The 15,270-nt window shown below is 45.5% G+C and overlaps 1 protein-coding gene across 1 annotated transcript in view; it reads left to right on the top strand.

The window, feature by feature from the left end:
• The window catches only part of LOC143974852 (alcohol dehydrogenase 1-like), a 66,673-nt gene that overhangs the window by 7,192 nt on the left and 44,211 nt on the right, over positions 1-15,270 (top strand). Inside the window, exon 2 of the mRNA XM_077476612.1 lies at positions 9,989-10,090. Within this exon, the coding sequence (XP_077332738.1) occupies positions 9,989-10,090 (102 nt within the window). The remainder of the gene's footprint in view (positions 1-9,988; positions 10,091-15,270) is intronic.

The raw sequence follows: 15,270 nt of genomic DNA, 5'->3' as shown, positions 1-15,270 counted from the left end.
TGCCATACCCTGCCATTACTCTGCATTACTCTGCATTACTCTGCATTACTCTGCAATACCCTGCAATACCCTGCAATACCCTGCAACACTCTGCAATGCTCTGCAACGCTCTGCAACGCTCTGCAACGCTCTGCAACACTCTGCAATGCTCTGCAACACCCACCAATACCCTGCAACACTCTGCAATGCTCTGCAACACCCGCCAATACCATGCAACACTCTGCAATGCTCTGCAACACCCGCCAATACCGTGCAACACTCTGCAATGCTCTGCAACACCCTCCAATATCCTGCAATGCTCTGCAACGCAATACTCTGCAACGCCATACTCTGAGATACCCAGCCATACTCTGATATACCCAGCCATACCCAGCCATAGTCGGTGATACCCTGCAATACCCAGCCATAGACACACCCCCCCCCCCCTCCCGCCGCCCTCCGGTGCTTCTACCGACTCGCCAATACTATCAAATCCAGAATCTTTTTTTTTTTTTTTTTTTTTTTTCAGGCTTCCCAGCTTAGAGGTGAGATGTGGGGTCTTATTGACCCCACATCTCACTGTAAAGAGGACCTGTCATGCCATATTCCTATTACAAGGGATGTTTACATTCCTTGTAATAGGAATAAAAGTGATCAAAAAATTTATTTTTGGGGAAAAAAATGTCAAACTAAAATCAATAAAGTAAAATGAACAATACATTTTTATTTTTTTTTTAAAGCGCCCCTGTCCCCATGTGCTCGCATGCAGAAGCGAACGCATACGTAAGTCCCGCCCACATATGAAAACGGTGTTCAAACCACACATGTGAGTTATCGCTGCGTACGTTGGAGCGAGAGCAATAATTCTAGCCCTAGCCCTCCTCTGTAACTCAAAACATATAACCAGTAAAAAATTAAATCGTCGCCTATGGGGATTTTTAAGTAGCGACGTTTGGCGCCATTCCACGAGCCTGTGCAATTTTGAAGAGTGACATGCTAGGTATCAATTTACTCGGTGTAACTTCATCTTTCACATTATGCAAAAATTGGGCTAACTTTACTGTGTTTTTTTTTTTTTTTTTAAGCACAAAACAGTTTTTTTTCCAAAAAAAAGCATTTGAAAAATTGCTGCGCAAATACCGTGCGAGATAAAAAGTTGCAACGACCACCATTGTATTCTCCAGGGTGTTTGCTTAAAAAACATATATAATGTTTTGGGATTCGATGTAATTTTCTAGCAAATAAATGATGATTTTTACATGTAGGAGAGAAATGTCAGAATTGTCCTGGGTGCTCCAGAACGCCTGATGGCGCTCCCTGCATGTTGGGCCTCTGTATGTGGCCGCACTGTGTAAAAGTCTCACACATGTGGTATCGCCGTACACGGGAGTAATAGCAGAATGTGTTTTGGGGTGTAATTTGTGGTATGCATATGCTGTGTGAGAAATAAACTGATAATATGACAATTTTGTGAAAAAAAAAAAAAAAGTAAAAAAAATCTTGATTTTGCAAAGAATTGTGGGAAAAAATGACAACTTCAAAAAACTCATCATGCCTCTTACTAAATACCTTGGAATGTCTTCTTTCCAAAAAGGGGTCATTTGGGGGGTATTTGTACTTTTCTGGCATGTTAGGGTCTCAAGAATTGAAATAGGCCGTCAGTACTTCAGGTGTGATCAATTTTCAGATATTGGCACCATAGCTTGTGGACTCTATAACTTTCACAAAGACCAAATAATATCCACCAATTTGTACTTATTTTTACCAAAGATATGTAGTGGTATAAATTTTGGCCAAAATTTATGAAGAAAAAATTACTAATCTGCTAAATTTTATAACAGAAATGAAGAAAAATTCATTTTTTTACAGAATTTTCTGTATTTTTTCTTTTATAGCACAAAAAATAAAAAACCCAGCGGTGATTAAATACCACCAAAAGAAAGCTCCATTTGTGTGAAAAAAAGGACAAAAATTTCATATAGGTCCAGTGTTGCATGACTGAGTAATTGTCATTCAAAATGTGAGAGCACCGAAAGCTGAAAATTGGTCTGGTTATTAAGGGTGTTTAAGTGCCCAGTGGTCAAGTGGTTAACTGACCCCTCGAAAAACTCAGCCTGGCCGCTGATTGGCTGGAGTGGATGGATGGAAAGCAGTGCAGCCATTGGCTCGCGCTGCTCTCAATCACATCCACTGACGCGGAGCGCCGGGGGGCAGGGCCATGTGATACAGCGAGCGGCTATAGCCGTCGGCTGTATCACGGGAACGCACCTGCAGGTGCTTCTCACCATGCGAGGGAGCTCGCATGAATGTGAGAAGTACCTGTGGGAGGAAGCCGAGACAGCTGCCGAGGGACCCCAGAAGAGCAGGTTCAGGGCCACTCTATGCAAAACGAGCTGCACAGTGGAGGTACAGTGCCTTGCGAAAGTATTCGGCCCCCTTGAACTTTTCAACCTTTTGCCACATTTCAGGCTTCAAACATAAAGATATAAAATTTTAATTTTTTGTGAAGAATCACCAACAAGTGGGACACAATTGTGAAGTGGAACGAAATCTATTGGATATTTTAAACTTTTTTAGCAAATAAAAAACTGAAAAGTGGTGCGTGCAAAATTATTCGGCCCCTTTACTTTCAGTGCAGCAAACTCACTCCAGAAGTTCAGCGAGGATCTCTGAATGATCCAATGTTGTCCTAAATGACTGATGGTGATAAATAGAATCCACCTGTGTGTAATCGAGTCTCTGTATAAATGCACCTGCTCTGTGATAGTCTCAGGGTTCTGTTGAAAGCGCAGAGAGCATCATGAAGACCAAGGAACACACCAGGCAGGTCCGTAATACTGTTGTGGAGAAGTTTAAAGCCGGATTTGGATACAAAAAGATTTCCCAAGCTTTAAACATCCCAAGGAGAACTGTGCAAGCGATCATTTTGAAATGAAAGGAGTATCAGACCACTGCAAATCTACCAAGACCTGGCTGTCCCTCTAAACTTTCAGCTCAGACAAGGAGAAGACTGATCAGAGATGCAGCCAAGAGGCCCATGATCACTCTGGATGAACTGCAGAGAACTACAGCTGAGGTGGGAGAGTCTGTCCATAGGACAACAATCAGTCGTACACTGCACAAATCTGGCCTTTATGGAAGAGTGGCAAGAAGAAAGCCATTTCTCAAAGATATCCATAAAAAGTCTCATCTAAAGTTTGCCACAAGCCACCTGGGACACACACCAAACATGTGGAAGAAGGTGCTCTGGTCAGATGAAACCAAAATCGAACTTTTTGCCCACAATGCAAAACGATATGTTTGGCGTAAAAGCAACACAGCTCATCACCCTCAACACACCATCCCCACTGTCAAACATGGTGGTGGCAGCATCATGGTATGGGCCTGCTTTTCTTCAGCAGGGACAGGGAAGATGGTTAAAATTGAGGGGAAGATGAATGCAGCCAAATACAGGACCATTCTGGATGAAAATCTGTTGGAGTCTGCAAAAGACCTGAAACTGGGACGGAGATTTATCTTCCAACAAGGCAATGATCCCAAACATACAGCAAAATCTACAAAGGAATGGTTCACAAATAAACGTATCCAGGTGTTAGAATGGCCAAGTCAAAGTCCAGACCTGAATCCAATCGAGAATCTGTGGAAAGAGCTGAAAACTGCTGTTCACAAACACTCTCCATCCAACCTCACTGAGCTCGAGCTGTTTTGCAAGGAAGAATGGGCAAGAATTTCAGTCTCTCGATGTGCAAAACTGATAGAGACATACCCCAAGCGACTTGCAGCTGTAATCGCAGCAAAAGGTGGCTCTACAAAGTATTAACGCAAGGGGGCCGAATAATTTTGCACGCCCCACTTTTCATTTTTTTTATTAGTTAAAAAAAAGTTTTAAAAATCCAATAGATTTCGTTCTACTTCACAATTGTGTCCCACTTGTTGGCGATTCTTCACAAAAAATAAAAATGTTATATCTTTATGTTTGAAGCCTGAAATGTGGCAAAAGGTTGAAAACTTCAAGGGGGATGAATACTTTCGCAAGGCACTGTAAGTATAACATGTTTTTGATTTAAAAAAAAAAAAAAAATTTACTTTACAATCCCTTTAAGAATGTTACTGGGAGTAAGAGTACGTTGCTTCCATAGTCCAGGAAAGGTAAGGAGCCATGCCGTAGGCAAGAGCCCTCCTTTTCCACTCAGAAGTGGATTTTGCGTCCGCCTAGGTTGGCAGGTAAGCGTTCCCAGTACGACAAGGTGCCTGTTGCGATACAAAAGCATCCCTGGTATCGCAAGCCAAACAAGCCTGCAAACAAATCTGTTACAGCTTGAAGGTTTACCCCCACCCAAATCTCGGGTGGGGGGGGTCGCCTTCTGGAGTTTGCAGCTCGGTGGACCTCCCTGCTTTCCTACCAGTGGGCCTGCGAACTTGTTTCCTCAGGGTACAAGATAGAGTTTCTTTCTTGTCCGACCAAACAGATTTTTTTCCCTCTAACCTTCATCTTCTTCTGGCTCGTCAGGATGCCCTGTTTGGGGCAGTACAGGACCTGCGGCTGCGTGGGGTGATAGTACCTGTACCGACACCGGAAAGGTTGTAGTCTAGTCATCAAGACCTGTTTCTCACAGCTTGATTAGACACCATTGGATTTCCTTTGCATATTGCACTTCTTGGACTTATTTCTTGGACTGTATTAATATATGCTGCCACTAGTTATATACAGCATTTGCCACTGTGTTCACACAGATTACATTGCACTTTGCACCAGGATTTTCTGCTTTATTGTTGCCCATGCAATTTTTTTTAGTTCATGTGACACATAGCATTCTTTGGATTTTGCACTTATTGTTTGATTCTTTGCACAATTTATATGTTATTCACACCAGATAGGGTAAATCTGTGATGGTTATACCCAGTGCACATATATATATTCTATGTACGTTGCACTATATATTTTTTACAGTATTTTTATTTTTATTCAGTTTTTTAGAGGTATACGTTAGCATGTTATGCACCGTTTTATTAATATATTCAAGCTTTTGACATTTTAACCATTAGGAGTAGTGTAACCTCTATGTTAGGAGTGCTATCTCCTTTATCCTTTAATTAGCCTATTGGCAATATACCCCTCAGGGACAGCGCAGCACCACCCCCACATTTATCCAATAATTTTTAGGGTATGGTTTGACCCTTTTTTCGGTGTCTTCAGCAGTTCCACCATCTAATTTGCATTTACACTTGATAGTGCAGGAATAATATTACTCTAGTCAAGACCCATTTAGTATGAAAAATATGGTAGCTTGCTGACCATAACCTACCTGCAGTGGCATAACTAGAACCTTCAGGGCCCCGATGCAAGAAACCATGAAGGACCCCCCTGAACCCAAGCCAGGGCCCTTCCCTCCGAGTCCAGCGGTGGAACTCCAGGGCATGGTCACAGGTATGACCTTTGTGAGCCCTGTAGTTCCACCACTGGCATCAGTAGTTTTTTTTTTTTATTATTTATTTTTTATTTTTAGGTGCCCCATTGGGGGACTGTCCCTAGGCAGGATGGGGTCCCCGTCCCCAGAAGAGACGAGGTCCTTTTCTCCAGGGCAGATGAAGTTACTGCCCCCAGGTGAGAAGGGGTCCCTGTCCCCAGGGAAGATGGGGGTCCCTGTCCCCACGTAAGGGGCCCCTGTCCCCAGGGGGAGATGGAGGGGGTATGTAATGGTGTGTAGGGGATGGGGTCCTCTCACTCACCATGACCAAGCTGCAGGCCGCGCACTCATCCATGTTGGCCTGGGCTCCATCCAGTGTGCTGGACGGGTGATCAGCATATCTCCCAGAAAGACCTTTCATCATCTGTGTATGACGGGGAGGAGGGGGGCTGGTAGACAAGCCTGCAGTGTCCTCCGGGGGGCTCTCATAGGGCTGCACTGCATCTGGGTGCTTAAAGTTTGTTCGCCCGGGAGAAGTATGCAGTCCAGTGTGGACCGGACTCGGGGGGCGGGACTCTGGCTGGGGAGAACAGACATCAGACTGAGCGGCAATGCATGGAGCAGGAGAGGGGTACTCTGAGGAGCCGGCCGAGGACACAGGTCATGCGGGGAATGCACAACTAAAGAGCAGCCAGTGCTGATCACCCTCCACCCACCCGTGTGCATGGTGCACTGGTACTCCTAGCTGCCTATGCTGCTGCCGGCCATATGTAGAGGGGGCTGCATGGGCCCCCTGCAGCACAGGGCCCAGTTGCGGTCGCAACTGCTGCACCCCCTATAGTTACGCCCCTGCCTACATGGATGATATGCATCATAAACAAAACAATTACCATAGCTTTCTTTCCATTAAAGCTTTTTGCAAAAATTTACAAAGCAGAGAAAAGACTCTACAGTAGAGTGTGCTGTAGAGTCTTTTCTCTGCTTTGTAAATTTTTGCAAAAAGCTTTAATAAATATTACCTGATTCAAAAAAAAAAAAAGCAAAAAGCAATACGATGGAAATGGGATGGTAAAAGAAAATGGAAAGAAATCTATGGTAAATCTTTGTTTTTTGGTCTCCTCATTAGATATCGTTAGATATACTGTGCCCACTGTACGTGCATGGGGGGGGGGGGCTCCATGTCAATTTGCTTGGGGCCCCCAAATTCCTTCAAATGGCCCTGGCTGCACTCCATCAGGGGGATTTTCTGGCATCTCTGGACATCAAGGACGCATATTTGCATGTCCCCATATGCATCAAGCATCAGAGGTTTCTGCGATTTGCGGTCGGGGGGAGAGGTACCAATTTGTAGCGCTTCCTTTTTGGCCTGGCGTTGGCACCAAGGATCTTCACCAAGGTGCTAGCCCCAGTTTTGGCTTTGCTGAGGCAGCGAGGGATCGCAATCATGGATTACCTGGATGACCTCCTGAGGGCAGCTTCCGCCTCAGAATTAAGGGAGGATGTGGCAATCACCATGCAAGCTCTTCGGCATTTTGATTGGGTTCTGAACCTTCAGAAGTGTTGGTGACGACTCAATGCCTGAACTTGCTTCTGGACTCCTCGGAAGCAAGAGTCTTTCTCCCTTTGGACAAGTTGCAGACTCTTCAAGCTGCGGTAAAGTTGTTGGTGTCCCGCAGGTGGTCGTCGCTGCATTTTTGCATGCGAGTCCTGGGTCTCATGGTAGCCACTTTCGGAGTGGTACCGTATGCGCGATTCCACACTCGGATTCTTGCAAAAGGAGATATTGTCCAAATGGGACCAATCTCTGTCGTCCCCGGATTGTCAGATCGGGTGAGCCAGCTAGTCAGGGATTCCCTGCTCTGGTGGCTGAGGTCGCCAGCCCTTCGGTATGGGAAGTTGTTCCTTCCTCTTCATTGGACAGTGATCACAACGGACGCCAGCCTGACCAGTTGGGGGGAGTTTGGGGGATACAGTCAGCCCAGGGTCGATGGACCCAGGAGGAATCTCGCCTGCCGATCAATGTACTGGAGCGCCTCTCCACATGGTCGCAGAGGCTGCAGGGGCATCCGGTCAGGATCCAGTCGGACAATGCCACGGCGGTGGCATGTGTCAACCATCAAGGAGGAACAAAAAGCTTGGCTGCAGCACTGGAGGTCGCTCACATCCTGCGGTGGGCTTTTCTACGCGTAGAAAACTGGCAAGCGGACTACCTAAGTCGTCAGATGCTGAACCAAGGAGAATGGTCGCTACATCCGGATGTATTTCAGCTCCTTTGCCTAAGGTGGGGCATGCCAGATGTGGATCTCCTGGCTTCTCGACTGAAGCGTAAGGTAAAGAGGTTTGTGCCCAGGTCAAAAGGATCCGTGGGCGGACGCGGCAGACGCGTTGGTGGCATTATTGGCTGATTTATGCCTTCTACCACGTAGTGCTTTGCAGAGTGGAGGCCGAGGGGATTTCGGTGATTCTGATTGTCCCAGATTGGCCTCAGCGTCCGTGGTACACCGACATAGTATGAATGGTGGTGGATGTTCCTTGGCGACTGCCGATGCGAGAGGACCTTCTGTCGCAAAGATCCAATATTTCATCCTGCTTTACCGTCACTGGCTTTAGAGGCAGGTGCTAAGGGACCGAGGTCTGTCTGATTCCATAATATCCACTATGTTGAGAGCACGGAAGTCATCTTCTCTGAAGATTTATCATCGTACGTAGAAGGCCTACATCTCCATGTGTGAGTAGATGGGGTGGCGTCCACGTACATATTCACTTTCCAGGATCCTGCTGTTTTTGCAGCGAGGAATGGATCAGAACCTTGCATTAAGCACCATTAAGGGACAGATATCAGCTTGGGCTGTCCTTTTCAGCGGCCCTTGGCGGCTCATTCATTGGTGAGTACATTTGTTCAGGGGGTTCGACATGGGGCCCCCTCCAATCCGGCCACCTCTTGAATGTGGTGCTTGCGGTGCTTCAGAAGCTGCCGTTTGAAAACATTAGGGAGATTCCCTTATTGGCACTCTCTCAGAAGGTGGTCTTTCTAGTGGCCATTACATCTGCCAGGAGGGTTTCTGAGTTGGTGGCCTTGTGTTGCAAGTCTCCCTACTTGATTCTCCACAAGAATAAGACGGTGCTGCGTCCACAGCCTTTGTTTCTTACAAAGGTTGTTTTTGGTTTTTTATCTAAATGAGGACATTGTGCTTCCATCCTTATGTCCTCGGCCATCACACCGTAAAGAGGTGTGGTGCTACGGCTCCTTTTCAGAGGTCGGACTCGCTGTTTCTATTGCTGGCTGGTCCAAATAAGGGACTGGCGGTCTCATCAGCCGCCATCTCTCGGTAGATCAGACAGATTGTAGTTCAGGCTTATGCCATAAGGGGACGGGCGCCTCCCTTTCCTGTTGCGGCAAATTCTACCAGGCCAATTGATGCCTCTTCAGCTTTCAGGTGTGTAAGGCGGCGACCTGGTGGGCTGTTCACACTTTTTTTACTAAATTTTACAAGGTTGATGCGAGTGCATCTTCGGATGCTTGCTTCGGCTGCAAGGTTTTGCAGAGGGCTGTTTAAGGTTGTAACTCCTCCACTCTGGCTGTTTTGGGTGGAGTTATTATTGTTTGCTGTTCCCACCCGTTTCTTTGACACTGCTTGGGGACGTCCCTAAGGTCAAGAAAAGCTGCTGTGACCGTCAATGAACGATAGAGAAAATAGGATTTTTGTACTCACCATAAAATCCTTTTCTCTGAAGTTTTTAGACACAGCACCCCCCCCCCCCCCCATTTCTGTTTGTACTGTTTTTGACGAACTGAGCTGCTGGATGAAGTGTGAGGGGTTATAGCCAGTAGGACTGCCCCCTGGGCGGTACTGTGCAAGTGTTGCTGTTTTTAACACTTTCTGCCTAGTCCTCTCCTAAAGGGGCAATATAACCCTAAGGTCAAGAAGAGCTGCTGTGTCCATCAATGAACTTCAGAGAAAAGGATTTTACGGTGAGAACAAAAATCCTATTTTTTACTAATGTTGAAATGATATATTTCAAGTTCATTAATTGAAATGCCAAGCTGTATCTACATAAAATATAAACAGAATGGCTTTAGATACTAGCTCTTTTCCTGATAGAAACAGAAAAAACATAAGTACTTTATGGGGATGCGCAAGGTGCATCTTTAAAGAGGCCTACAGGGTCTTGGGGTAATGAGGCTAGGGGGGTTATTTACTAAAGGAAAATCGACTTTGCACTGCAAGTTCACTTGAAAGTGCACTTGGATGTAAAGTCGCTGTAGATCCGAGGGAGACGTGCAAGAAAAATAAAAAACAGCATTTTAGCTTGCACATGATTGGATTATAAAATCGGCAGAGCTTCCACTCATTTCAGATCTACCCCTCAGATTTAGAGCGACTGCACTTCTAAGTGCACTTTCGGTGCACAGTGGATTTGCCTTTCATATATAACCCCCTAGGGCATCCTTGTAATTGCCTCAAAGATTAGAGATGGACCACGCTTTTGTAGAGGCATCCTTTGCTTGATGTAGTTCTTGTGTGCCTCCACCCACCACTTGATGAAATGATGTTAAAGCATAATTTATGTGTCATCTCGTATGTGTAATTTTTCCTAAGATGATAAAATGCAGAGCAGCTGTCGCATGGGGCACAAATCAGCCACTTTCTATTGAAGAAGTGGAGGTACAACCTCCAGGGTTTCGCGAGGTGCGAATTAAGGTACAGTTTTCACGTTTATTACTATCTATGGCAAAAAAACCTGATCCCCATGTTTTGTAATAAACTGGTATACGCTGTTGAAACTTTTTGTGTTACCGATGTCAAGTCACTTTGAAGAGTGAATGTTCTGATCAGTGGCGTTTACAGCTTTCATATTTAGGGGGGTGCCGTGGGGGGGGGGGGGACAGGGACAAAATTAAGGAAGTAAGGGGCCAACTAGAAGATGCAATTTGTGTGTGTGTGTAATATAAAAAAAATATATATATTTATATATCACATACATACGCACGCACGCGCACACACACACAGTTGTACTGATAATTTTATATACTCTGGCAGAATTTATGATTTCTTGGGCGTTTTTCAGAGAAGATGAATGGTAACACAAAAAAAACTTTTTTTCACTCATGGTTAGTGTTTGGCTGAAGCCATTTATTATCAACTGTGTTTACTACCCAAATGACCCTGATCAAAAGTTTACATACCCTGGTGATTTTGGCCTTATAACATGCACACAAGGTGACACAAATGGGTTTGAATGTCTATTAAAGGTAATCATCCTCACCTGTGATCTGTTTGCTTGTAATTAGTGCATGTGTATGTATAAAAGGTCTATGAGTTTCTGGACTCCTAACAGACCCTTGCATCTTTCATTCAGTGCTGCACTGACGTTTCTGGATTCTGAGTCATGGTGTCAGAATTATCAAAGGATCTGCGGTAAAAGGTGGTTCTGCCGGAAATTAACCACTTGCAGAACGGACCATTTTGCTGGTCAAAGACCAGACCACTTTTTGCGATTCGGCACTGCGTCGCTTTAACTGACAATTGTGCGGTCATGCGACGTGGCTCCCAAACAAAATTGACGCCCTTTTTTTCCCACAAATAGAGCTTTCTTTTGATCTTATTTGATCACCCCTGCGGTTTTTATTTTTTGCGCTATAAACAAAAATAGAGCGACAATTTTGAAAAAAACGCATTTTTTACTTTTTGTTATAATAAATATCCCCCAAAAATATATAAAAAACATTTTTTCCCTCAGTTTAGGCCAATACATATTATTCTACATATTTTTGGTAAAAAAAATCGCAATAAGCGATTGATTGATTTGCGCAAAAGTTATAGCGTTTACAAAATAGGGATAGTTTTATGGCATTTTTATTAATAATTTTTTATTATTTTTTTTTTTACTAGTAATGGCGGCGATCAGCGATTTTTATTGTGACTGCGACATTATGGCGGACACATCGGACATTTTGACACATTTTTGGGACCATTGTCAGCAATCACTGCTATATAAATGCAGTGATTCCTGTGTAAATGACACTGGCAGTGAAGGGGTTAACCAGTGGGTGGCAGTGTAGGGGTTAATTGTTCCTAGGGGTGTGTCACTAACTGTGGGGGGGGGGGTGGGCTTTCATTTAGTGAACACTGATCTCTGCTCCAATCACATGGAGCAGAGATCAGCGTCACTAGTTGCTAGGCAGAATGGAGAAATGCTGTTTACAATGGCATTTCTCCATTCAGCCGTCCTGTGAGACGATCGCGGGTATGCCCGCGGCGATCGAGTCCGCGGGACCCGCAACTGGACTTACGGGGTCCCGACTGGCATGCAAGCATGCCGCCGGCGGGGTGCTCGCGATGGCAGGGCGGCATTGAAGATTGGCCGTACCTGTACGCCAATATGCCTGCCCGTGCCATTCTGCCGATGTACATCGGCGTGTGCTGGTCGGGAACCGGTTAAGGGGTTCTGTTGAAACCAAATCACCATCAGGTAGAGCAACTAAAATTTCAGCCACAGCTGCCAGGAAAATAGTTTGAGATGCAAAGAAAAACCCACAAATAACTTCAGGTAAACTACAGGACTCACTGAAAAACATGTGGTGTGGCTGTTTCAAGATGCACAACAAGGAGGCACTGGAATAAAGATGGGCTGCATGGTCGAGACACCAGAAGAAAGCCATTACTATGCAAATGCCACAACGTATCCCGCTTACAGTACGCCAAACGGCAAGCCTCAAACCTTCTGTCACAAAGTCATTAGGATTGATAAGACCAAAATGTATCTTTTTGGCCACAACCATAAATGCTACATTTGGAGAGGAGTCAACAAAGCCTATGATGAAAAATACACCATTCCTACTTTAACCACTTGCTTTCTGGGCACTTAAACCCCCCTCAGTCCCAGACCAATTTTCAGCTTTCAGTGCTGATGCACTTTGAATGACAATTGCGCGGGCATACAACACTGTACCCAAATGAAATTTTTATCAATTTTTTCCCACAAATAGAGCTTTCTTTTGGTGGTATTTAATTACAGCTGGGAGTTTTATTTTTTGCTAAACAAACAAAAAAAGATGCAAAAAAAAAAAAAAATCATGTTTAATAGTTTGTTATAAAATTTTGCATTTTTTCTCCTTCATTGAAGTGCGCTGATGAGGCGGCACTGATAGGCTGCACTGGTGGGCACTGATAGGCACAGATAAGGCGGCACCGATGGGCACAGATAAGGCGGCACCGATGGGCACAGATAAGGCGGCACTGATGGGCAAAGATGGGCACAGATAAGATGGCACAGATGGGTGGCACAGATGGGTGGCACTAAGGGGCACTGATAGGTACCACTGATAGATGGGACTGATGGGCACTGATAGGTGGCTCTGATAGGTGGCACTGTGGGCACTGCTGGGTGGCACTGACGGGGGGCAGTTATTTTTTAAAAATCTTTATTGATGAGGGGGCAGGTGGGCACTGGCAGGGCTGGCCGTGATCGGGACTGATGTCCCGATCACGGCCGCCAGTGATCGGCTCTTTTTTTTTCTCCTCGCGCTGTCAGCGCGAGGAGGAATAATAGCCGATTACCGGCTCCGTTATATCAAATGATCAGCTGTCATTGGCTGACAGCTGATCACGTGATAAGGGGTCGGGATCGACCCCTTGCTCTGATCGGTGATCAGGCGAGTCAAATAGACTCGCCGATCACAGAGCGCGCCGGCCGCTCGTGCACGGGACTACGTCAATAGATGTAGTCCCGGAAAAGGAGATCCGCGCTGTATTCGGCTATAGCGCGGGTCTCAAGTGGTTAAGACACAAAGGTGGATCACTGAGGTTTTTGGGATGTGTGAGCTGCAAAGGCACAGGAAATTTGGTCAAAATTGATGGCAAGATGAATGCAGTATGTTATAAAAAAAATACAGGAGAACAATTTTCATTCATCAGCCAGGAAGCTTCACATGGGACGTACTTAGACATTCCAACATGACAATGATCCATATCACAAGGCCAAGTCGACCTGTCATTGCCTACAGTAGAATAAAGTGAAGGTTCTGGAGTGGCCATCTCAGTCTCCTGACCTCAATATCATTGAGCCACTTTGGGGACATCTCAAAATGTGTAGTTCATGCAAGACAGCCCAAGAATTTACAGGAACTGGAGGCTTTTTGCCAAGAGGAATGGGCAGCTTTACCATCTGAGACGATTAAGAGCCTCATCCACAAATGCCACAAAAGACTTCAAGCTGTCATTGATGTTAAAGGGGGCAATACACGGTATTAAGAACTGGGGTATGTAAACTTTTGACCAGGGTGATTTGGGTAGTTTCTGTTGTCATTATGATTTAAAAAGAGTAAACACAGTTGATTGGTAATAAATGGCTTCAGCCAAAAACTAACCATGAGTGAAAGAAAACATTTTCTGTTATCATTCATAATCTCTGAAAATGGCAAAGAAATCATACATTTTCTGTGTGTGTGTGTGTGTGTGTGTGTGTGTGTGTGTGTATATATGTGTATGTGGTTGTAGCCAGGTGGAGGGGCTACACAGTCACACCAGTGATAAGGTCCTGCCCCTCTTTGGAAGCCTTCATCCCCAGTCCTCCCATCCCCTTCGCTCCCCCAACCTGGAGGTAAGGTCTTACCTGGGGGATATATAGTAGAATCAGATCACTGGTACTTTCTCTCTGGCTCCCTCCGTCCAACAGCCTCATGGTCACTCTTCTCTCCCAGTCCTCTCTCTCCCCTCCTCCTCTTCCGCTTGGCATGCTGAGGGTTGCAGTTAACACCCATAGAAACGTCCTGGACCCGCTAGTACCTGGGGTTACATGTCCTATAATCCTCTAGCTAGCTGTTAGTTTCCCATTGGCCATAAATGTGGCCAATATGCTTGGGAATTGCAGGGCTGAGTGAATGAGACGCTTGGCTTGAGGAGGAGAAGGTAGGGTGGAAATCCCCCGCAGCTGTGGCTCTGCCTGTGTTCCTTCAGAGAGCCTGTCAGTTTCCACGCCGAGGCCACTGCCCTGTGTCTTATGGCAGCAGTGGCTGATGGAATATGCGAGGGGGGGGGTTGCCACCTGGCATCAGCACCTGCTACACAAAAGGTGTTTTAATCGTGGGGGGGGGGCACATGAGGGGGCACAGTATAATGTTGGTGGGGCCATGGCCCCCTCTTCCCCCCCAGTGACACAGCTGGTTCTGATCATGTACTTGATTGGGGTACAGGTTCTCATTCCATCTCAGTAGTGGATGTTTGGCATACAATGTTGCCAGAAGAATCAGTTCCAGACACTTTAATAATGTTTGAACAGTTTTTATTATTCAAATAAAATTATAAATGTATTTTTAATAGCTTATTGGGAGAAAAGGGACAGTTATGCCACGTACACACGACCGGACTTTTCGGCTGACTAGGTCCGGCGGTCTTCCCGACTGACTTTTCAGCAGAGTTCCGACAGACTTCTGAACGAATGGACTTGGCCACACACAAACGGACTAAGTCTGTTTGTTTTGAACATGATGACGTAATACGGGACTAAAAAAGGAAGTTCAAAGCCAGTAGCCAATAGCTTCCCTTCGTATTTGGTCTGTCGGACCAGCATACAGACTAACGGTTTTCCCGATAGGAATTGAGTCCGTTGGACAGATTTGAAACATGTTCTATTTCTAGGTCCGTCTGATTTTTAGAATGAAAAACGATTGGATTAGCCCACACATGACTGGATTGTCCAACGGACTGATCCCGTCGGACCTAGTCTGTCGGAAAGTCCGGTCGTGTGTACGCGGCAAGCGCCAACTCCCATAAATCTATTGCTTTAAATGAAAGCAATAAATGTTCTTCCAATGTCTTGTAGTGACGTGTGGGTCGGCAGGGCCAACCACTGAGCCTGTTTGGGGACCAGGAAATCTTCA

Source organism: Lithobates pipiens, unplaced genomic scaffold (assembly GCF_037356315.1).
Source record: "Lithobates pipiens isolate NorthernLeopardFrog02 unplaced genomic scaffold, aLitPip1_a1.2 Scaffold_13, whole genome shotgun sequence".
Taxonomy (NCBI): domain Eukaryota; kingdom Metazoa; phylum Chordata; class Amphibia; order Anura; family Ranidae; genus Lithobates; species Lithobates pipiens.
This window is presented reverse-complemented; position numbering and strand designations above follow the sequence as displayed.